Raw genomic sequence first — 25729 nt, 5'->3', positions numbered from 1 at the left:
TACTTCCTTCAAACAATTTTATTATTTGAGAACAAAAAGTTGCACACACAGACAACAGCACTGTTAAAAAATAGCTTCACAAATTATATACAGTAAAGAACTCAGTGGTTTAACATTGTAAATGTGTAAAAAGCCATAACATACATATATCAGATCTACTAACTTTAACTGAAACGCAACACAATACAAATTTAAAATAAAATTCATTTAACCCTCCTTAATTCAACAAAAATTAAAAACCTCCTCCTTCCACAATGAAAAAAGAAAATAAAAACCTTAAAACTTTGGTGCTATTCATAACCAATATAAAAAGCCTTGTGCTAAATAGGCTCTGAATCTATCGCATTCAAAACTCACATTTGCCAGACAACTCGCTCTTGTATGACATAAAACATTCGGAACTTACAAAAATAGTACTGAACTGAAAGCAGCCAACTTCATAACCAGGATATATACATACACCTGTTTGTTTCTGAAAGGTGCCTCAGTCAAATTGCGAACATTTATTTCAGTTATATACAAAATATTCTCTGTGTAAAAAGGTTAGACTTCACCAAAATTCTGTACACACGTGCTGTAGAGATTTACAATCTGACCCTTAAAAAAAATGGCCCTAGCCTAGCACAAACCCTGTGGAACTAAATGGGGTCAGCGCTAGCAACACAGTTCAAAGACTGGGGTTCTAACCCATCATTTAAGGCAATAAATATTCCTGCTGCTTCTCTTTAAACATTCACATAGTTGGGAATACAGCTCAACATGCAACAATACTATAAACTGAACTTCAGAGTAAGAATTGTTCTGCTGAAATTGTCTGAAAACAAATTGATTAGGAAACATCTTTCATCCTATGATTTGCAAGCTAAAGAAACCTGCTATCTACTTAAGATAGGCAAGCATCAACTCCAGATTAGAGATTTTATGCGTCTGTTTGGAATGGTGCGATTAAGGTCAGTTGGACTTCCTCATGATGGCAAAAAATCCCTCAGCATAAATTGAGTAAATCTGGTTTACAAAGGCCATAGCCTAGGCAATTTCTACTCAGATGAATTGTATAAGATGAGAAAACAAAGTCCATAGGAAATGCTGCAGCAAATTAGATTTGCATGGAATTTATGCAGCTTTACTCTCCTGATAAATTGTCACAGTCATGTACAACAATTCTCTGTCCATGTTAAACTGTGGGCACCCACCAATCACTCACATGAACTTTTTATCCAAACTGAGGCCATTCTAAAATTCTCAAAAAGCCTTTCTCTCTAAAGATAGATCACGATAGTTCAGAAACAAATCCATATAGAATGCTTATAGTGAACACCAAATTCAGTTAATGCTTTGAATTGAAGAAAATATGAAATGAAAAGAGAACCCAAACAGACCACAATATCTTACATGCAGTAGATATCACAACTGCTCTTGCATATGCTAACAGTATTTAAGGACATGATAGAATACCCCAAACTCGTACTTAGAAATAGCCCACATAGTTTGAAATGCATTATATATAATTCATATACGTGAGTATTCATTTATACTGTATATATTTACATACATATACACAAAACCACCCTGATGTTTTTAAAAGGCCATATCACAAAACAGAAGATATGGATTTAAGATTCTGAATATTAGAATATACATTCACTTTAAAAAGAAACCAAATATGCATACCTACGTATGGTGTAAATCATATTGACAAAATAGTTTGTTACTAACATTACATTAAATAGATGGTTTTATAAGTTTCCTTAATAATTACATATATAGAAGACAAAGAAGCTTTGAGTCACAAAAAATAGATAGCATTTGTAACAATTACAGTTTTTTAGCCCAGAATGGGAAGAAGTAGCAAAATGTTATAAATCTCCAAGGACACAGAGCACCTACTATATCAGTTTAAAAAAATATATATTTTCAGGATGAACTAAATGAAAGCATTGTTCTTTTTCACCTTACCCTACCCCACCCATCCTTTTTTCATATTTATCTTTTCCCCCTTTTGTTTCCAGCTGGGGGTTTCTTCAGCTGGAGAAGTTGTCCTCCTGTGCCAAAGCTTGCAGAGGCTGGATTGGACACCCCAAATGTCAGGCCAGCAGATGCTGTGATGCCAGGATTGCTGAAGTTAAACCCAGATGTGGTCGAATTGCCAAAGCCTTGTAAAGGAGGGGAAAACATTTCAAAATGAACAGATGTGATCACATAAAGGACAAAGGATTTTGAGTTCTTTAAGTGTGAAGTGCAATTTGAAAAATGTTGGGAATCTCTTGCTGCCTGATAAGTTACATAGCATGGGAAGCTCAACTACTAAAAAGAATGCTAAATGAAGTGTAATCTATATAATATGGACAATATTATTGGGAGGCTGAAAGAAGCTAGTGTTATGTGTACTCAATTTTACCATGAGCGGAACATAGGTTTATAGGATTTGAATTTTTAATTTAAAAAGACATTAAAACTTTTCAAATTAACTTTAACCTTTAGTTGAAAAGCAATGTAACTCTCAGAAACTTATAACCTTATCACAAGGCAAAATAACACAGTCAATCTTTTCTACCTGAAAGCCTCTATATAGGCTGGAATCACAAATCCCATAATTCCCAGTGAGCCTGACTAATCCAAATTTTTAGGAATTGCAATCCTAACGCACCCAAAATGTTCTAGGAAAGTTATTAAGTTTATGTGGGCGGGATGTCTGGACAGTGATTTGGAAAAAATGCTTCAAACACTGAGCAAGCAGAGCACCTCTCTTCCAATCAATAAAACTGTCCAAATATTTTTCAACCTTTTGTGCAAATCTGGAAAAGGTGCTATTATTTTAACAATCACATTAACATTAAAGCCAGAAATGAAACCCAGTATTTTGAGAACATTCATTACAAGTGGCCCACATGGAAACCTGAAAAAAACCAGACTGTTATTGAAAAGGAAAATCAAATGTGCAAGATCCAGAGCACTTCTTTTGAATCATTTTCAAAGTGTGCACGGAATAAGTATCAGGATAGACATCTTAAATATATTTAAAGGCATTTTTTTATTCACGGGGAAATTGGTCAAACACAAAGAGGCAGTGCCATTTAGATGTATAGCGGGAAAGCCCAATAAAATTATTTTTTTCCTTAAAGCAGAAAAGTACAAGGATGAATATTCTAACACCAAAACATCCCCTCTTCCATTTTGAGTTTGGAACATCGGGATGAGCAGCTGAATATATTTTAGGGTCAACATTCTTCATAGGACCCTATTTGTAAAAGTGATTGTAAATTCCTACATAAAAATATCAGTAACTGAAAATATTGTGTGACGAAAATACTTTGTACAGAAAACTTAACTGCCCCATAAAACATTCAGAACAGAACAAACCTGCACTAAGGCTTCCTGATGGCTTATTTGCTGCTCCAAATCCAAACGATGGCGCACCCGGAGCACTGCTTCCAAAACCAGCACTACCTGCAAATCCTAGAAGAAACAATAGCAAAGAAAGGAAACACAAGTTGAAGTGCACAGGTTGAATTGCTTTTAACCACAATGTGTTGAGTGAAGTTTATCACACAATATTTTATCAGCAAGGCTCTAAAGCCTAGCTAAAAGGAAATCAACGTCCCTTTGGTACTCTGCGCATATCTGTATTAAGAACCCAGTGATTCATTGCATACTTTGCAAATCTGACAGTGGTCGGCCATCTTAGTTTGTATTACTTACTTATATTGTGATTTTAATTCTAGACTTCACACCTTTTTCATTCTTTTTATGAATAAGGAAATACCTTAAATCTTTCCACGAGACATCCACTGGCAGACATCGGTTTGCAATTTTTTAAAAAATGACATGAACCTATAGATAATTTTGTTGTAGGTAACCTATTTTATTTATTCTGCTTTTGCTCAACCACTGTTTGCAAAAACCAATAGATAAAATTGAATTTCCCATGACTAATGACCCCAAAAGCTATAAAACATATTACAGCAATTAATTTTCACTAGATGCAATATCTTTGGTAGGTATGTATAATGTTTATAATAAAAGTTGCATGTTGGAAATAACACCTTTACACAGAAAATCTTCTTTAATAGTGAATGTGGCAGAGGCAGAAATCCCCTCATAATCATTTATAATCTCAGAAACTTTGCAGTGGATCCAGATTTAGTCCTATTTGCTAATCCCTTTGTACTTTTTATGTGCAACCAAGGAAGAATCTGTTTGCACAAGTCAAGTTGCTACACATGCTTCAGAGAACATTTTGAAGGCACATGGAAGAAAGGAAGTATTTTTCTGACTTCACGCAAGGCAGAACTTACGGTGGAATTTCTGCTAAAACTGATCAAACTTTAAGCATTATAGGTTTTTAAAAGTGTTTCCTAAGCCTATTATAAAAAAGTTCTGCTAAAACCAGTGTGTTCTTCAGGTGCTCTGAAAACGTTTTATCAGCTATTCAAAGGAAATCTTTGAATTTCCTTTGCTAAAGCTAGTATTAGTGACTAGCTTTATTATTGTTAATTTTTTTCTCATAAATTTCAGGTTAAACATAGATACTACAGACAAATTGTATTTCCTAATTAAATCCCAATATGTAATATTATGTAATATTATTATTCACATAATAATTGAAAACTGTAAGAACCAGATTTCTTCCATGTTATAAATGTGAAGACAATTGAGAGCTGATTAAATACGGGTGGTTGCATGACTATCTTAAATAAATAAAATTAGGAAGCAAAATTTTACTTCAGATATAGCAAAAACTTTCTTTTAAAAATCCTGTCATTTCAGCAGTCATACACTTAAGTACATTGCATCATTATCCCACTTATGGCCCCTTGAAAATAAATATATAGACTTGTCTTTTCTGCTAGCAGCATTGGAAGATTTGTGATAATAAATGGAGCGAGCCTTCTGCTATTCACTGCCATTGCGTTTAATGTTAAATACTGAATCTGAAAATAGGTAGTTTTTGTAATGCATTACATCCCTCTACATCGGGTCTCTACTCTACTCCCAGCCCACGGGCTGGATTCACCACGCACTGGCCACACCCATGCCTGGTTTAGTGAAGGGGGGGGAGTCCCGATATGTCACGTGATGACGATGCAAGTTTGACACCCCTGCTCTACATTGATGTGATAGCTTGCAGAACAATTGAAAAACTAAGCAAAGTTTGTTTTACTGCTTAATTTCTTGTAACTAAATAGGAAAGTGAACGAGAGTTTTAAGCCATTTGCTTTTTGATTTAAGAAACTAGTCCTCTGAAAGGGAAAATATGACTGCAACATGATACAAATAACAAGATAATTATTTGCAAAGTTTGAATGGAGTTAATCTTTTAACATTTCTTTGATGTCTATATTTGCAAGTTAACTCCTAGACTTCTATTTATTCTTGATTGCATAATAATGTAATTACAGCACTGCTGAGGCTACGTTTTGCATCATTTTTAATTTATTTGGGTTTGCGAAAAGAAAAAAGATCTCCAGGCTTGTCCTCAATCTTAGGAAAATTAATACTCTCTTGAAGTGGGATAATTAGAATTTCTGGATCTGTGTATTAACAATGGACTAATGGTTACCCTTTCCACTGAAATATCACCAGAGAAAGAGAACTGGTACATTAATATATTAACATATTTTGGGATTTTTTTAAAATCAAAAATTAAAATGCAGTTTATATGCATCTTATTCCATAAAAGTAAGGTACATAACGAACTAAATGTATTTAATATGATTTATGCAAACATGCAATTCAATAACACTTTAGGAAATAATCTTTGCCTCCCCAAATGGACATTTACTTAAATGTCCATTTAAATGTAAAAAAAAAAAAAGTTTTAAAACCTAAATAAATTCCAGGGAAAAAAAGATGATTCCTTATTACCAAAACCTTTTTCCCAACAGAGATCTTAATGAAATAAATCAGGAATAATAATTAACAAAAAAATAACAATGCAAATAAAGCATCATATTTGTGAACTATAAAAAGCCCAAGAAGGGGCATTTTCCCAATCTCTCAAGAAACGCTTTCAGTTGCAATGGGGCTTTTTGATGTGAGCTGCGCACTGAGATTAATCAGGGGCTTGTGGCTATTTCATATCCATTAATAAGAAGTCCAGCCAGGCGGACCTATATATGTAAATATTACTAACACGAGTGAAGTGTGCTACTAATTCAATTCAGGAAGTGCTGTAGAGTAATTCAGTGAAACATTAGGAAAAAAAATTAAAGAAGGGTACCTCCAAGGCCTGAAGAGCCTAAGCCACTTGACTGCAAGCCAGTGCCAATACCTGAACCGAATGGCGTTCCAAAACTAATTCCCAGAGTCGGCTGTGGCCCTGGTATGAAAAAAATGAAAAGAAAGCTTGCCTTACTGTTTCACAACAGAGACCCACGATGCAAACCCTTCATTAAAACTAAATCATAGCTTAACAAATGCTTTTTAGAGCACCCAAGCTTTTAGTGTCTTCAATGGCTAAATTTTAGATTTGGAATGCAATACAAAATGAAGCTACTGGTAAAACGTTTATGTTATGTCAAAGCAATGGACCATGTTTTTTATGGACAACTCAGCATGTCATTTTAAAATTAAACTGTCAGCTCCTTGATGGGAGTATATGTGAGCAGCACTTCTTTAAAAATCAAGGTTTATATTAACACAAATAAAATCATCATGTTACCAATGTCTGGTATTAAAATACTCAGCTGAGTATTTTATCCAGGTTTTTTTTAAAAAACAAACGAAACAAATGGATAAAACACAACACAATAATTTTATTTTATTGAATTTATTTTTCATTTTTGAGCAAGTCAATTACACAGTAACATGACAATTCAAGCTGGTTCACACAAAAATGATAGTTACTGAGTTGTTAGAACTTTGCTACATTTACAACAATTTTTGTCTGCTTATTTAAACATTTACAGAAAAGGCACAATTGTGTACCTTGCCCAATACATTCAAAAAAATTTCAGATTCAGAAGCTTGGAGACAGTGGTTTCCCTACATAAGCAAACTGTCAAAATAGGCTTTATATCATTGTTAAAATGTCTAGCATCAGTCCAGGGTAGGAGTGATAAATCTCCTTAGTAGCCCCAGGTATAAATAATGTGAAACAAAAGTTCTAGTTTTTTTCCTACTAATTTATACAAACTACTTGACAGTATTCACAGTAAACTGTTTAAGTTCAGCAATTAGTGCATTAATTAAACTTGATGAGTTTGTCAAGTTCAAATACTGTGCCTGCCTTTTTATTATATCATGCTGAAGGCCAACAGTAAAATCTAGAAAATACTGTTCTAAGACAATTCAGAACAGCACTTACTGGATTCCCTTCTAATAATGAATGTCCTATTGTACTTATAAATCCAATGGTGCAATCATCAAAGTGGAAGGTTTAATCAATATGATAGTGTTTGCCAGCAAGTGTTTTATTTAAAACACTCCAAGATATTTTACATTTCATTTTTCCTGAATATTTATATTTTCTATTTAAAATACAACCCCACCCCCAAATTTCTACCTCATTATTGCATTATAATACATTCATCTACCATGATTTCAATTTAAAATAACATTAATACTGATGACAATTGCAGACTTTGATGTACAGTAGACAGTATGCATGGTCCCTTTCTGGTTTTGCAAAGTTATAAATACTTGAACTTCAAGTTCTCACAACCATTACTTAAAGCAAATATTAAGCAAAAGGCACTTTTTAAAAATCTTTTGCCAAGGAACGCCTCATTCTAGATGACCCAATGCAAAAAAGAGGTTGTAATATTCATGGTAGCATAAGTTAAAGGGCAAGTGGTGTTGTGAACTTGCAATTAAATACTTATTTTGGCAAGCTGAGGTTTCATTCATATTTTAAACATATATTATACATCTTATTTGAAGACTTTGGGTCAGTTGAACTTGGTTTTTATTTTAAATAAGAATGAGAAAAAAACATTGATTTCAAGGAATTAGTTAATTCTGAATCGAATATGTTAAAAGACGTTTTGCATTTAGAAATGAAACTAGATATAAACAAATTAATATATATTAGTAACCAGAAGCTCTTTAAAGAGTTCTCAATCTGAAGTTAGTTAGGTTCTAAAAACAAAAAGCATCCAGTGTTCCACTTTTAAGGAAGTGTATCAGTTTTCCATCTCAGGAGGAGGCACCATTGAAGGAAGACCTTGAAAAATAGTTAATACCACAGTCCTCCAAACCATTTTTTTCCAGGTTTTTAAAGTAGTTCAAGGCAGACTTTATATTTAAACTTTATAAGTATAAGATTTCATAATTCAAGCTGACAAAACCTTTCAACTAAATAGCAATTTCGAATTGGCACAATTCTGTATCAGAAAATCAAATAACCTCATTCAAGTTAGTTATCCACACATAATTTAAATAATACTACAGATTATCCATGCCAAAATAAACTTTGTCACCTTTGGATAACATGTTATGAATCATTTAAAATATAAGTTATTTGCTGCAAGCTATTTAAAATTTATTACCCTAAAGAGCAATTTAAGTTTAATAAATAAAGCTCACTACTACTATAGCAATTTATTTGTGCTTTTCAGTAGTAAGTATCACTATTTTCAATGGGACTTCCCTTAATAATTTTTGTTTGGGATCACAACCTAAGACCCCCGACAGAATAAATATTATGTACTAAGTTTGCCAAATGTCATTGTCCAAACTGTTTGATATCAAAAAACTAAGGTGTAAGTATAAATTCTACATATCCAGCCAAGAATCTGATTAATACATTTCTTGTTAAAGTCAAAGTATTTTCATTTAATCTCAATACTGTAGTAAAACCTTCAATTTTATCCAACATTCGTTGAAACAGAAGGTCCAATGTAGTATTCATGCTGAATAGGTATTCATTCCAAGAAGTGTTTTAAACTGTACTCTCAGCAAGATCGAATTACAAAGTAAAGCTTTCAATGCTGAAAGGTGTTAAGACTACACAACCAGAGGGAAGCAACCTTGAGACTTGCTGAACTACAACTTCAAAGATTCCAAGTCCTTTGGCTAAGACTGCCAGAAGTTGCAATTCAGTAACATTTGCAGATAACAGTTTTTCCAACCCTGAGGTAAAATAGCCAATTCTTTAATTGCCAAAATGGAGAAACTTGATTATGCCTAACTATCTATACTAAACCATCTTTGCCTGAATGGTTAGGGTTTGGGGTAAGATTTTAAAAAGGAATCAATAAATTATTAATTTAATTTCTAAATAGCCAAAGCTGGAGCTGGTACAGAGTTTAATTGCAAATAATGCTTTAAAATAGAGCAAACACAATTTCCTACAAATACGTAACCATTCCCTATGCATTGGCTTGTAAGTACAAAAATGCTATAGGACTTTAGAAATGCAAGCTCTTTCAATATTTCAAATGTGATTAATCAATGATTTTTCAATGGCCTTTCAAAGAAACTTATTTATCTATTATAGGAAGTCTCTTCAACACCATAAACACAAACATTTTCACATACATCTAATCTTACTAATACCAACCTACCATATATTATTTAAACACAAAATGAAAGCCTACTAAATATTATAATTTGTTTGCTGTTCTTTGATGAGGATAACAGTTTAAATATGGGCTGAAGGTCACAGCATAACAGTGCAAAACAATCACTGTTCCATCTGGCCAGTGACTGAGTGGCTTGCTTAGTTCACTTCAAATGTCACCCTTCCAAATGTTGCCACATTTATTCACAGTTATTCACAACTAAACATTATTGTACTGCAAGCCAAAAATCTGCAATTTCTTATTTTCATAGTCTAATAAATTTGGAACTGAAACATAAACATTAATTTCCTTCAGCACTCAGTTAAATATGGTATTTGATGAAAATTAAGTGCCTTTTGCCATGCACAAGCATCTACGCATAGAACTGTTCTATATTCTGAACCAAAGTGTGTGAGAAATTTAAATTAAACCCAATGTCATTTATATTGCACAACCACAGCTAAAGTATTACATTTTCCCCCCCATAGCAGAAAAACCTAGTGATGATGCTTACTTCACTCATGAGATGCACTCAATGAATCTTTCTTTCTAATAGAATTCTTTCAGTCAGCCACCTGGGTTCGCATAAATTACTTCTCATACCTAGAACCCCTCTGAATCTTCTCCAGAAGGTTGGAGAATACGCTGGAGTAAATTTTGGGAGCAAAGTATGTGGGACTATGAAATCAATGGATTATTTTTTTTCCCCAGGTAAAGGTATTTAGGATTGTAACAGCAGTTTCTGCAGCATTGCTAGTAACTTAAGGGGGAAAATCTTAATATTACAATTTTGGTACTTAAGAGTCTAAGTATTTCCCCCCTCTGCATAAAACTGTAAAAGTGCTGTAACATTATCGCATATATGAATACACTTAGAACAGAAGGTTTAAATTATAACAGATTAAATACGTCGATACAGTAAAAATAAAAGGATGTATAAACCATGTCACTCTCACTAAGCTTCATTTGATTCCTCCAGCTGTCAACACCTATTATGTCAATGCTGGAAATACCCTGTAGATCCCATTATTTAACAGCTGTACCTCAGTTAAAGGCTGTCTACATAGTAAAGTATGCATACATATACTACACTACTGTTTGTCAAGTACAGAAGAAAAACCTAAGCATGTTCTTAGGTATGTCTGGAAGAGATTACTCCAGTATAAACTAGGTCCTAAACTAGTTTGAGTTGTAACTTGTAAATCCAGAACTCTTAAGCAGTCATCCACTATTTTTCAAACACATACTACATTGGAAGGCCAATAGAGTATATTTTAAAGAGAAAATCAACACCTCTCCTTAATTTCTATCCATGCGTATTTCCCAGTGGTTGTAATTTTAAAAATATTTTTTTCTATACAGAATTTCAAAACTTAGCATCTTCCTGCTGGATCTATAAAAATGGCCTTTATGTTCTTCTGTGAGGCTTATTCCAACAACAAAGTGCTATGTAAAAACAAATAATAGAAAAGCCCTGTAATCTTCCATGAGAAAAACCATTCTAAATCAGACTTCAAAACAAATTATCAGTAAAGTAGAATAATCAACATAAATTATAAAAGTTCATACAATGCCTCCTAATTTTTGAAGGGTGTTATCCTATGCATATTCAGAGGTGACAGACTCACATTTGAAAGGGCTGAGTAATACAGTAAACAAAACTGTTACAAAAAAATTGCAAGATTAAATACTGGATGTGTAATTATTGCTAAGTCTAGCCTGCATTTTCTATTACCAATATTTTGATGTACTGCTATTCACAATTTTTAGATTTCGAAAACAAAAGGAAGACCTTATATAAAACATCACACCAGCTTATTATTGTTGTAACACTAAAAGCTATAACTTGAATGCACTCAGACCTGTAGCAGGCTGTTGCTGCTGTGTAAGTGTTGCAGCCATGGCAATGGCCGCTGCATTTGGTATGGTGCTGAAAGGAGTAGGTCCAGTTGTAACACGTGGGGCAGTCTGCCATTTCTTTGCTTCTACTCGCCTTGCTTCAAACACATCCACAGCATCTCCTAAAAAGATTTTTCTGTACCCAAGATACTGGTCTTTGAGCATCTGAACAGAGACAAAGAAAACTATTTTACACCGCATCCACCTTATAATTTTCCTATTCTGGAAAAAAAACCTATTATGTGTTATATTTTATTAAAATTATATGTTACCATAATACAATATTTATGTTACTAATAATTTTGAATTACATTTTTTTTTACAGGCAGGAACTATAACTATGTAATCATTTTTGGACATTCAAAACACAACAAGTGTGGCAATGCTATGAAGATGTCCTCGGGATAGAATTTTCAGATTCTTTTCCACTGGTTTTTCATTTGTGTATATTTTCAATAAAATTGTGCTAAGGATATCCGAAGTTTAATACATATATTGCATTGGTTATTTTACTTCCAAATTGCAGAAAATCTGACTCCTTTTACTCAAGACTTGTTGCCAAAGTTTGCAGTCTGTTATGGGGGCTATTACTGCTAATGCAACCCCTAAGTTTGATACTTTCACTTAAAACAATGTTATTCATAACCTTTCTTTTGTTCAATGTTCAGGTTCTTTAAAAAAAACCTCAGATTTTCTTTTCTCATGTTATATGTATAGCAACTCCAATATTATTTATTTATTATCATAATGAGGACTAATAGTACATATTTGCTGTGCTTCAAGGATGACTTTGCTCAAATTTTCATAATAAATAACCAGATTGATTTTAAGAACTTGTTATATATTAGCAGGCACGCAGAGAACATCTGACCACTATTCTATATGGAAGCTTTATTAATCTGTCTTTTCCTAACCCTTACCACATACACACATATAGAGAACCATGAAAGTTACTACATTTCATATATTCTTCATTTAAAAGCATCTCAAGAAATTTATCCGTTCCCTATTCCTTGTTTTTAAAAAAAGGTTTATGTATTATTACAGGATCAGTTAGCACCCAAGATGATACTATAATTTTTTTCTTCCAAAGACATCAAAAACACAAGTCAAAAAGCTAAAATAGCAGCTATTAAAGAATACAAGGTATTCATTAGCTGTACATGTTATACAATATATGAATGCAACTGGAAATATATTTTACCTTGACATTTTCATGTATTGATTGAAGCTGTGCAGCTAGAGCTACAAACGTTTGATAAATTTTCTGCATAGCCATGGATAAATCTGTGAGATATGAAAAATTGGGAAAAAAGCCTTGTTGCAGAATAAAATCATAATTCTTATTGCTGTCAACAGAACTAACATACTTTTCATTAATCGCAGCACAAGGATTGGGGAACCCTGTTGTAGACCAATATCTGTTTCTACTTTCTGGGGCCATGAAAAATGGTTCATGACTATCTTCCCTTGTTTCTCTGGATGTACCTGAAAATGGGTATTAACCTTCTTCAGACTTAACTTCCCACCTCCTTTTGTTTTTTTGTCCACAAATCCCTGTCTGCATAATTAATCGAGATATTAAAATGTGTATTTTTACCTTGCGGAGTTATGTGTGAATTGTTTGCTTGGGTAGCAAGATGATTTTCCAGTTCTTCAATCTGCTGTCTGTACTGCTGCAGTTGTACTTCAAATTGTTCAATCAAGATCCTGAAGTAGCTAGATTAAGTATATTTCAAGTGGAATTAAGTATCACTCTAAAGAAAACCAAGACCAAGACTAGAATAATTACATTTGCTGTTTTTCTTCTCATATTTTTATTTGTAACGTACCAAATAAAATAACACATCCAACAAATAACTGGTTTGTGATTTATACAAGTGCCCTTAGAGAAAAATACAATGAAAACATTTTTTAAAAAGAAATTGTAATCATTTCCAAGCACCAGATTTGATTATTCCTAATGCATACAATCTTGCTAAGAATCCAAGGAAACACTCAAACTAAAGGAAGTGCATTTCTTGCATAATAAACTATTACGGCCCTCTGATGCAAAAAGAGCATTTTTGGCACATCTCTATTAAGAACAGACCTTTCAATTTTCTACTTACTCAGCTGGTGCGGTATTTTCATGCTGAAGACCAGGAGGAGTTTTCTGTGTCCTTAGTGCTATCTCAGCATTTTTAAGTTCCTGCAGAAGGAGGAAAGGGAAAATCAGAAGTTGAAAGTCCAAAGAATAAAATCTGTATATAAATGTTTTAGTCAACTATTTTTCCTGATTTAATCAATATTCTCAACAGTAAATTTTTGCACTATTGAAATCACTGAGACCAATGGAAAGAAAGCCAGGTAAAACCAGATTATTATTTGCACAATTACTAAATAGAACTCCAAATACCAACTAAAAACACCCCTCTTGCAAGTTCAATCAAACTTCTTGAAGTTGCGAGGTTTTGTTTTTTTTTACTAGGGGCTTCCCTGGACACAATGGCGAGGAATGTGATGGACCTGGAAAGGTAAGAGGCACGCCTCGCGGCCCAACACCGCCCACCTCGCTCCAATGGTAAAGGCAACCTGCCTGGTTCCCTTCCCTGCCGTCCCTTTAGTGAGGGGTGGCAGGTGGGGAGGGGAGAAGCAAGGCGCGTCTCTTACCTTTCCAGGTCCGTTGCATTCCTCGCCCTTTCGTCCAGTGAATCCCCTTGTAAAAAAACCCTCATAATATTTTCAACATGTGATCATCTGACCTTGGTCATTTGTTTCTCAAGTGAGAATTAATACCGTGTTTCCCTGAAAATAATTTTCTTTTAACCCCCCGAAGTAAGCGCTTGGCCTTATTATTTTTGAGGTGCAGGAGGCGGCAAGCATGGTCACTTCAGGGCTGCTGCTGTGCTGCAATATTATTTTTTGGGGGGGGAGGCTTATGTTCGAGGGAGGGCTTATTTTAGCACTTGCGCTCAAAAGCCCAATTGTGCTTGTTATCCAGGGAGGTTTTATTTTCAGGGAAACAGAGTAACTGATAGTGGAAACAGCCTTAAAACTGACTGCAAATATGAAGATAAAAGAAAAGGACAAATAGATATACAAATATCTTGAACATACTCATCTTGCTAAATTCCATATATCAACATAAGTACACTTACATACTGCATGAGAATACTAGCACCTGGGAGGAAGGTTACAAATACAGAAGTTTACAGAAGTTGAGTAAAAAGATTAAAACTGCCAGCTATCAGATGATCAGTTTCCCAGGAATGACATACTAAAAATTAGAACACACACAGTAGTGCGATAACAAATGTTTCAACAGAATAAACCAAAGCAGAACTATTATACAAGCAAACCCACATTCCACTCCCACCCCCCAAATAAGCATACTGTTAATGTTATTAACATTAAAATTAGAATACATTAGCTTCTTTGGAACTATACCTGAGCTGTCTCCAGTTTTAGTTTATCAATATTAAGAGTGTTTCTCTGTAATCCACTTGCAGCCACTGATAATAATTGCTTCAAAGCTTTTATGTCCTCTTGCACTTTAAGCATCGCTTTGGAAGACATTCGGCTGATTTCTTCCTGAACCTGTTTTTGTTCTTTCACAAATTTCCTAAGTAAGAAAGGAGGGAGGAAATCAGAAAAAAGAAATCCACTGCCAAAATAACCACCCAAAATGAGTGATTAAGACCAGAAATAGCAATGACAGCAGTAGCTCAATGGCATATGAGAAAATGTATACAGATTTTTTACAGTTATTCAATATTTTGAAAATGCAAACATAATTAGCTATCAAAATGAATTTTAAAGGAATTCAGAAGTTTAAAAACATATACAGCTACGAAGAATTGTAAGTATCAAGAAATTGCTTACTGGAGATTTTCTACATCTTGGCAGATTACGGGAGGTAAATTTTCATCTTTTAGTGCTTTGCTATCCCTGTTAACAGATTTGTTCCATTATCAGCAAATTAGTGCCACACAAGGATTTTTTTATATCACATTGTAGAAATAAATAAAAAATTCATCTAAGGTTGTTTTTTTCTTTTTACAGTTTCTTTAAGTTTCAGGATTATTTCATTCAATTTTTATTGACTCTTGGTATTTACTTATATTTTGTATATTTCTTAAAGCTTTAAAAAAGTAAAACAATTTAGACATGAAGAACTTTATTCCACATAAGTCAGAGTCATTGAATATCATAATCTTAAATAGGACAGTCATGTATATGTTACTTCACTTTTTCCCCAGCTCAGACAAGCAGATAATTCAGTTAAGAAATGTAAAAATTAACAAAGCATTCCCAACTGTATCATCCTGCTTGAAATAGCATCAAACATTTTATCACCAACTTCATTATTTTAGTCTTTCCATTTAAATTTAAGTAACTTAGACAATTAGTTATTATGTTTTATAGACATGAAAGTAATTATAATATTTCATTTACTTACTCTGCTCTTGTTCCTGTTTTGTCACCTAGAAATAAACATTATAAGTTAGAAGGCCCTTCTTAGCTTTATTAACATTATCAAATAGACTTTTATCAACATTATCTTCTTTATTTCTTTAAAAAGGGCAAGAGCAGACATTCTGAAAAGAAATGGTGAACTGAAGACAGCTCCGCTAAAAGCAGATCTGTTGACTGTAGCAGAATGAAGAACTCGTTGGACAAGGAGATGATCTGAGATTGTTCACATTGTTCACAAGTGTTCTGTACAGTTGCTCCTTGCGGGAAATCAGCAAAACAGCAGTCTCCAGAAGGGTTTTCTATTTTTTTCTTTTCTCCCCTTTCTATTTATTTAGTTTATATTATTTTTTAATTGTGATTTTTAAATAAAATCACTATAAAAAGTAAAAAGGATACCAACAAAATCATTAGATTAATGAGACATTCAAATAATTATCAGGTCACTTTCTATTAAACTTCTTAGAACAGAACAGAACAGAACAGAACAGGAGGAGAAATGTTATATTAGAACCAAAACCACTTATTTGGGGAATATACATCCCAGAATAGTTTAATACTTTAAAATATGTTTGAAATATATGTGGCAATATTTTATGCTACACAGCCCAAAACACATCAATAGCAAAAATACCAATCCTATCCTGGGTGCCTCAGAAAAAATGCAGTCTTCATAATTTTGATTGAATCCTTCTAACTGTATCTGAAAATTAGTTCCTGATAGCTGTGTAGGTGATAACATTACATTGAAAAATGTTGAGGCACATTTTCTAGTTTGATTTAAGCCACTCTTAGTCTAATACTTGCCCATCTATACTACAGGAATTATGCTAAATTATGTCATATAGTTGTTTAGGAAGATTAAAGTAATGAAATAAAACCATTCCATGGCTTCTAAGTTTGAAATCTTTGTAAAACTCTAAGTTGGAGAATAAATTAGCAGAAAAATGCTTCCATTAATATTTTCTAAACTGATAATTATGAATACAATTTATGAGATGCATCTCTCAATTCAGCAAGTGAGAGATTAATTTAAAATAAAGTACTTAAGTTGAGCATAGAAAATAAAGCTGGATAAATATTTGCTTTTTGTCATAAAAGCTATGATTTATATGTCAATAAAACTATTGTTATTTAATTTCAAATGATCCAAATAAATCGATCTATATTAATTAGTTAATTTTCTTTGTGTTGTTCTCTTTATTAATGTACATAAGATGCAGACTTCATTTTCAATTACTTTGAAACACCTCCTTCACCTGAAAAACTAATAAACCATTGGATATCATCTATAAATTATAGGGAATCCTTGGATTTTGGCTCTGCAATTTGTTTCACTAATCCCAAAATATTCCTGATTTGGTATAATTATAAAATTGTACTTAAAAAAAACATACTTTTTTTATCTGAAGAGCTACTGAAATCTATGCCACCGAGACCTTCATTAACTGTGGTGACAGGTGCTGCGGCTGTCCCAAGGGTCAAACCAAAAGCATTCTGTCCAAGACCTGAAAATAATGCAAACATTTTTGGGTAAGATTCAGGATTATGTGAAGTAAGATGCATTATCCATGAAGACTGAAAGAATTTTCTTCTAATGTTATCAGCCGAAATTCTTAAACTAAGCTAACAGAAACAGAAATCTGTAATTAAAATTTATCCTTATCACTAAGCCTGCTTTCCCATCATCAACACTAACACAGAGGTCTTCCGAAGACACAAACATTCAAAGATTGCAAACAGTGAGATATAGAAGAATGGTGTTGTGCTTAAACATTATTTCTAATTTCAAAAAGGAATACAATAAGCTGAAACTGTAACTACAAATTCAAATATTGCTTTTAAATCAGATTAATTACTACTTGTTTGAGTTTAAAGTATTAGCAGGATTGATAATCCTTTAAATTATTACATTAAATCCATGCATAAGATCCACATTCTGAACATTTTAAATAATAAATATGAGCAACATCACCTGTTGTAGCTGTGCTTGCATTTGGGAAAAGTGTTCCTCCTAAACCAGTCAAAGCTCCCCCCAGAGAAAGTCCTGTAGATACAGTGGTGGTTGGAACAGTGGTGCCTCCCAAGTTTAATGTAAAACCAGAAGAGCCTGAATTTTAAGCAGAGTGCAATTCAGATCCTGAACTTTTAACAAAATGATACATCTTGATTTTTTCCCCCCAACAACCATTCGGTTGCACACTGATACTATTTTAATGTCGTTATAAATACTACAGGCATAACTTCCATTTTGGTGTTCATAGAACAGGAGCCTCCAACCTTGCTTTGCTGGCTGAAGAATTCTGGGGGTTGAAGTCCACAAGTCTTAAAGTTGCCAATATTGGAGACCCCTGTTCTACAACCCTTCCATATAGATGAAGTCATCCAGTGGTAACCTCATATACTTAAATCTTTATCAATTCCTTCATGATGTTCTAAACTTCAAATGCAAGAATTCCAAAAAATCCACAAAAAATTTAGAAAGGCACTTGGCTATGAGCTACTGATTCACTATTGAATCCGAGTCACTACTGAAATCAAGTGCTTTTAAGTGAATCACTACTTAATCTTTTTAAGTATATACAAAGAACTTGAAGCCATCTTAGACAAATAGTGTGACCTTATTGAGCCCAATATTCTTTCAGCATCACAAGTGGATTCAAATCCTGTACCCTTGGTTTTTTATTAATTAAAAGTATCCAGTTGTGTGTACTGCCCAAAGTCATTTTTAGGGCCATAGGTGGTTATACAAATTTAATTAGAAAGGCAGAGTTTTCTGTGACTGTCAGATAGTCACTTCTTTTAGCTTAGCTGCAGTTATTAATACTGTAAGTAGCCATTAGGAGTATTTAATTAGCCTCATGTGATGTTGAAAAGATAGCGTCAGACAAGATTAGTATTTGAATGAGTCTCAACCAAGAAATCTCAGGACTTTAGACTAAACTGGACAGTTGAAAGTATCTCAGAAAGTGGCAATGGTAAAACATTTTTGCTCTGTTGCCAATGACATGGATGCATAATGGAGTCTTCAGGAGTTGAGCTCAACTCAAAGATAACTTTTCTATATTCCTTCAATTAAATGTTAATAAGTTTTAGAATTCCTATCATCGAATTGTGACAGAATTCTTTAATACTGTACCTAAAGTATAACTAGTTTTTGTAACAATTGTAACTAGAAAATTTAGGCAACAGGAAAATGAGAAGAAACTTGAAGACAGAACTATTGTAGGCTTACCTGCTGCTGGAGCAGAAGTAAGGGCAGAAGATAATGCAAGTCCAGAAGAAGTAGAAGTGATCGGTAAAGCAAAAGGAGTGGCTGATCCAGCAGGTTTACTGAAACCCAAACTAAGGCCCGTAGTAGAAGTAGTAGAAACAGGTGCGCCTATAAAATAATTGTTTATTTATACAATTTTATGTGGTTTCTATTCTTAGGAAGTATACCCCCAACACACATATTTTAATCTTCAAGGCACACTGTGATAAAGTCTTCCAGATTTCAGTTCAATACTGATTCCACCACTATGGCTCTCAGCATCTACTCATGTTCCATTATCACCCTCCCTTTGAGTTGTGAGCCGCCCTGAGTCCCCTTAGGGAAAAGGGCGGCATACAAATAAATTAAAATGAAATTATGAGGAAAAAATAAGTAAATACACACACACACACACCTATATAAACAATTTCCAATTAAGTCCCAATTACTATCCATAAAGATTCAAAATATTCTTTGCCTCACATACAATAACCGGAACCCCAAATAAGGCCATCACAATTATAATTATACACAATAAAAACCATTATAAAGTTATCTTGATATGCAAGTATAGTTTTTTATCTAGCATTTGTCTACTTTGCCATGTTTACATACTTTACAAGAGGAAATACTGTATTTTTTGGAGTATAAGATGCTCAGAAGTATAAGACGCACCTAGCTTTGGGGAGGAAAACAAATCTGCCTCTGCCTCCCAGCAATTTGCCTCCTTGTGGCAAACAGTACAAACAATATACACTGTTTGTGATGTTACATTTCAGACTATACTTGTACAGATGTTGTTAAAATTGATGTGGCTTTCTGGAAGTATATGTTATTCTCTGCCATTTAAAAGAAGATACAACAGCACTGGGCTTCTTCAGACCAAGCATTTATTTTAAAAAGCTTCTTCACTTTGTTACCTAGAACAATAATAAAGCAGTCTTTAAAAAAATAAGTCTAATAATTTGAACATTCTATAGGCATTTAGTTATTGACTTACCTCTTTGCAACAAACAGCAAACAGCCTCAATTTAGCCTGATTAGAAGAAGAAAAAAACCTAACCTATTGCTGCCTCCACAAGCCCTTTTCCCGTTTGCTGCAAGGAGGTAAATTGTTGGGAAGCAGAGGCCAAAGGGTGGGGGCTGGTGGGTGTGCTGGGCTAAATTTGGTATGTAAATTTTCACCCTTTTTTAGGGGGGAAAAGATACGTCTTATACTCTGAAAAATATGGTAGCTAAATTATACTCATAATAAAAAGTTACCAATCATTCTTAAGCCTCACATAATTGAAGTCCAATGTTTTTCCTTTGGGCATTTCCAGCTATCACTTCTCAAGTAAGGAAAAGATAATGTTAATGATTATATAATACTTACCTAATGTTAATCCTGCAGCAATAGTTGTAGCTGTTCCTGTGTAGGAATACAAAAGAAACAAATTTATGCCATTATTGAAGAATATGGAAAGGTACAAAATTCTAAATCTTCAGTATAGAAGCAAGCAACTTCCTATATCCAGGAATTCTGGACAATTCCCATAACCTCTACCTATTGACCATGCTGCCCAAAAATGATTGGAATTTGCCTCCAAAACAACCAGTAGCAGCAGCTGCTTTCTACCAGCAGGGAGTTGGACTAGAAGACCTCCAAGGTCCCTTCCAACTCTGCTGTTGTATTGTATTATTGTATTGTATCAGTCAAGAGGAGTGTTGATTTATCACCAGAATATCAAGTACTTAGAAGGCGATGGCTAGAGAGCACAAGCAAATGGCAGCCAAACTATTTAAAAGCCAACCACCAACACATCCCAATGAGCATCTAAAAAGCCACATACAACAGGCACCATATAAATTACCATACACAGAACAGCACACACTCTGTTAGACCAACCCAAGTGACCAACCCAGATTGAATCCTGCTGCATTATCCTGGGAAACATATTTGCCTGCATCTGGAGAAGTTACCATAACTGAATTCATGTCTTTATTTGCCTATTCTGCCATTAAGTCAGTTTGGTCTAATGGTCAAGGTATCAGACTAGAAACCGAGATTATGAGTTCTATTCCTGCCTTTGTCATGAAAGCCAGCTGGTTGATCTTGGGCAATTACTCTCTCTCAGCCCAAAACGCTTCCCAAGGTGGTTGTTGTGGGGAAAATAAGAGGAAGGTAAGTTGGAAAGGTTCATTGCCTTTGTAAAAATAATAAAGGTGGGATACAAATAAATAAATGAAATAAAGCCACTTTTCATTTTTATAAAATTTATATAGTCATCTGTATTATACTGAGGGTGGCTTTAATCAACAATTAAAATACCAGTAAAACAGCATAATGCATGTCTATTAAAACCATACATATTAAAAACCTAGCACCAATGTCAAACTTCAACATGCAGTCCCTTGTTAAATCCTCTCAGCCACCTCAACCTGCCCCAGGGCTTGGGGGGGGGAGCTTTTTGGAAGGTTAAGAGGGTAGAGGTCTGCCAAATTTCAAGAGGAAGGGTGTAACTAATTCAATTCATTAACTAATTCAAGCTAATCAATGCACATTTTGATAGGAATAACTGAAATATGTTTTACCTGTATTAGTCCCTCCTAAGGTAAAACCTGTGGTAGGCTTTGAGCTAAAAAGTCCAGTGCCAAAACCTACAGAAGGAGTACTTGTAGCAGTAGCTGTTGAGCCCAACGTTCCAAAGTTAAGGCCTCCAGTTGAGCTAAATTAAAAAAAATATTAAGAACATATTCATTGTTCATTTTATTTCTTCACTGCTAGTTTTACAAAATAGCATGCCTTAATTTAAATGCAATTAACTGACATTTCATCTTCAACCAAATGAGTGTTTGTAACAGCTAAAATTGTTTAACTTATTTAACATTAACAATATTAATGCTATATTTGTATAGCAATAGCAATAGCAGTTAAGACTTATATACCACTTCATAGGGCTTTCAGCCCTCTCTAAGCAGTTTACAGAGTCAGCATATTGCCCCCAACAACAATCCGGCTCCTCATTTTACCCACCTCGGAAGGATGGAAGGCTGAGTCAACCCTGAGCCGGTGAGATTTGAACAGCCAAACTGCAGAACTGCAGTCAGCTGAAGTAGCCTGCAGTGCTGCATTTAACCACTGCGCCACCTCGGCTCTCTAAGTATGTTATACTATCAGTTGTTTAAACCATGATGTGCAGAACCCCAACTTTGTACAAGGAAAATTAATGATCTGTTTGGCTAATTTATTATGCTGGTATCCAGAAAAAGGGACAGAGCACATAACCAAATAAGATTTCTGTGCTCAGATATAAGCCAGAGTTAAAACAAACTATAGTCTCATACTGTCATACCAGCTGTCCAGGAATGGGCTCATGTATGATGCTGATCTGTAAATAAAACATGATTTGGCACTGTGTGTGAACCCTGCCTTAACAGAAGTTTTTATTAACTTGCTACTCCTAATGTGTTCAAAGAGTTATGGAAGACTGTTGTAAGTACATCCCCTATTTTGAGGGGGGGGGGAGGATTTCATACTACTTCTCAAAAAAAATCTTTAACTTGCAGAAAGTCCTAAGGAATCACATGTTTTTTTCTTCACTGCCTGTAAATCTTGATATTCCAGAGATGGGGTTAACTTTGTCTACAAGCTAACATTAATATTTACAGAATTAAAACTGAAGTTTCAACCTAAACTTCCAAAAAGAACTGTTATTAAAATAGCAAAAAGACTACTAGATATCAATAATTTTCTTACATATCTATTCCACAAAAATATGCCAGCACAAGTTCTTCTTAGATGTTGCTGCTTTATTATAGCACATCCTTGTAGTTACTGTCATTGTCCTGGTATATTGTTAATAAACACACACACACCAAAGTACAATGGATTATCTCATGTATTTCAGCTGTAGAAAATGAAATCAAAGCTCACACTTTGATACATAATGATTACAAAATCAAATTTTCATCGATTAACTGATACACAGAAGAGGTAGGCTTCAGCAGATTTAATGAAAACAACTGCCACTATATAAAATTCTAAAGGGGCATAAAAACCAGTCAAAATGCTCCAAATATGACAGAAGCATACTCATCATAAAATGCTAACTGACTGTGTTAATGTTGTACTGAAAGCGGACATGGAAAGTGTGCAACCTTGCCTAATTATGATGCTTTCCAGAGATCTGAAACAACTCACATCACCTCCAATCATTGATAAATTTCAGGACAAGAAAATTAGGGAAGGTTGCAATCAAGTACTTAATGTTGTGAATGAAAATAAATTTTAAATGGATCATATCCCCCATAACTGTAAATGTGCGTCTAACATGTTATAAAACAGATGTTTTACAGCTGCCCTATAATTTATGTTCAAGAAAGAGGGAGAAGGATGAGTTCAACCACCTGAACAGATGGTTAAAACTGTTGTAAAAATGTTTTACTTTTTAAAAAACAAACCTACCATGAGGGAAAAAAAACCTTGTGTAATGCTTGTTTTGTTTTGCTTAAAGGGACATGAAAGTCAAAATCAATTGCCTAAAATCTCCTGGAAAAGCCATACAATCAGGCCATACATGTACTTCATCTTAGGTTATTTAATTTTATGTTTTTAATCAGGGATGAGCTTCTGCTTTTTCATTGTAAATGTCTAGCTGTCTCTTAAGTCACTTATATGAATTGGGAGTCATATAAATACTTATTCAAATAAAATTTTTCCTAAAACAAGTCTCACTAAAAATGAACTTATGGTCAAGGACTCTCAGTACTTTGAAGTTATATGAAATATTTGGCCTTGTTTGACACTCTCTCCAACTTGGAAAGGCTGCGATCCTGTTGCTAATCCTTTTGTTTCCAATTTCTAGTTAGGATTCTTATTTATTTTTTTAGAGAGAAGCCGGCAATTCACAGCAGCTTTCCCCATCTTTGTGGCGACCCCCAGGGCCTTCATCCGTGGTAAAATAAGGAAAAACCAGCACACGTGAGGCGCCAGTGCCCTGCTGTTCGGGGGGGGGGGGGCGCTGAGGCTTCCTGTGACTCCTGTGAAAACCATCCGGAATGGCTCCCCTCAACTCACCTCGGAGTGCCTCCGAAAGAGAAGCCCCCGCCGCCACCTCCCCCGCCGGTGCCCGCAGCAGCCGCGGTAGCGGAAGCCAAAGTCCCGGCTCCGAAGGAGAAGCCCGCCGACATAATGATGGCGGCAGCAGCGCCGGCGGAAAGACCTCAGCCGCAGGGTCTTGCGCTTCGCCCAAGGGAGAAGGCCCGAGGGGTTCTCCCCACAGCCAGGGCTTCAGCGCGCCCCCTCCCAGCGCGCGCGCGGGAGGGACGTCAACAATCCTGCTCGACCGCGCGGGAACTTCAAAGAGGGACGCACGAGGCTGCGCAAGAAGCGCAGCAGTTAAAGGCGCGCGGATGAAACGACGTGCCAGAAAGCGCCACCGCGCCTGCGCAAGCGCTGAGACTGCTGGTCGCCAGGCCCCTCCCCTCCCGCCTGGGGGAATCCTAGTCAATCAGCGACGCCATCACATCGCGTCGCGTCGCATTGCATTGAATACAGGCAGTCTTCGACTTAACCGTTCATTTAGTGACCGCTCAAAGTTACCACAGCACTGAAAATGAGTGGCTTGTGACTGGCAGTTAAGACCCTTCTCCCCCCCCCCGCATCCCCATGGTCACGTGATTTACAGTCACATGCTTGGCAACGGATTCACATTTATGACGGTTACAGTGTCCCGTGGGAATGTGATTCCCCTTTTGTGACCTTCTGACAAGCAAAGTCAATGGAGAAGCCAGATTCATTTAACATCCGTGTTACTAATATAACAACTGCAGTGATTTGCTTAACAAACGTGGCAAGAAAAGTCAAATGGGGCAAAACTCACTCAACAAATTTCTCACTGAACAACATACATTTTGGACTCAGTTGGGGTCGTAAGTTGAGGACTACTTGTGCTTTACTTAGCCAAGTTGTGATTAGGCATACAAGTAGCTTGCCTCCGGTACAGAAGCTCTCTGTGTACATGCAACACAACAGAATAATAGTAACAATATCAATAAAAGGGGAATAAAGAAAATATTAAGAAGGATAATAAGAATGAACAGATCAATTCCTACAATACAGGTAGTCCTTGACTTACCACAGTTCATTTAGTGACCGTTACAATGGCACTGAAAAAGTGACATGACCATTTTTCAAACTCATGATCTTTGTAGACTTCCCATGATTATGTGATCAAAATCCAGATACTTGGCAACTAGTTCATACTGATGATCATTGGCATTGCAACCTTATAGCAAGCAAATCCAATGGGGAGAAGCTTCCCCTAATAGCAGATGTGCAATGCATGGTATTCTAGCTGCATAGAGGTGGACAGCTCAGCTCTTGGTTTAAGTAGGCTCACTTCACATGGAACGGAAGAATTTGGATTTGTTCGGTATTTTGGAGGAAAAGCAATTCTGGCAATGCAAATAAAGTCTAGAGTAGACAATTTCAGTAGTTTAGGATGCCTGGACTTCAACTTCTGAGAGTTGAAGTCTACCCATCTTAAAAGTGGCTAAGGTTGAGAAACAGTGACCTACGTGGTTCCACACAAAGGAAGAAGACATGATTGTTGCACACTTAAGAGATATGTTAAAC

At 35.1% G+C, this 25729-nt stretch overlaps 1 protein-coding gene across 1 annotated transcript; it reads right to left on the bottom strand.

Annotated features, from left to right (window-relative positions):
- On the bottom strand, positions 1 to 24518 carry NUP58 (nucleoporin 58). The gene is made up of 16 exons (XM_014053799.2): positions 24170 to 24518; positions 21685 to 21818; positions 20486 to 20521; positions 19093 to 19239; positions 17833 to 17967; positions 17255 to 17365; positions 15844 to 15868; positions 15267 to 15332; positions 14832 to 15006; positions 13514 to 13593; positions 13003 to 13121; positions 12607 to 12689; positions 11366 to 11567; positions 6221 to 6319; positions 3361 to 3456; positions 1 to 2153 (listed from the first exon to the last, which is right to left on the bottom strand). Exons 1-16 carry the CDS (start codon positions 24280 to 24282, stop codon positions 1984 to 1986), a joined length of 1791 nt encoding a protein of 596 aa, XP_013909274.2. The 5' UTR covers positions 24283 to 24518; the 3' UTR covers positions 1 to 1983.
- Between the last annotated feature and the right edge of the window lie 1211 nt (positions 24519 to 25729).

Source organism: Thamnophis sirtalis, unplaced genomic scaffold, assembly GCF_051295495.1.
Source record: "Thamnophis sirtalis isolate CommonGarterSnake01/CBP01778 unplaced genomic scaffold, rThaSir2_p1.2 scaffold_8, whole genome shotgun sequence".
In the NCBI taxonomy this organism is placed as follows: domain Eukaryota; kingdom Metazoa; phylum Chordata; class Lepidosauria; order Squamata; family Natricidae; genus Thamnophis; species Thamnophis sirtalis.
This window is presented reverse-complemented; position numbering and strand designations above follow the sequence as displayed.

Excerpts from the sequence above, each read along its gene's own strand:
- NUP58 (XM_014053799.2), bottom strand. The coding sequence starts at position 24,282 with ATGTCGGCGGGCTTCTCCTTCGGAGCCGGGACTTTGGCTTCCGCTACC. Across the intron at positions 15,869-17,254 it reads TAGCTCTTCAGATAAAAAAA|GTGACAAAACAGGAACAAGA; the intron begins GTATGTTTTTTT and ends GTTTATTTCTAG. Across the intron at positions 6,320-11,365 it reads GCAGCAACAGCCTGCTACAG|GGCCACAGCCGACTCTGGGA; the intron begins GTCTGAGTGCAT and ends TTTTCATACCAG.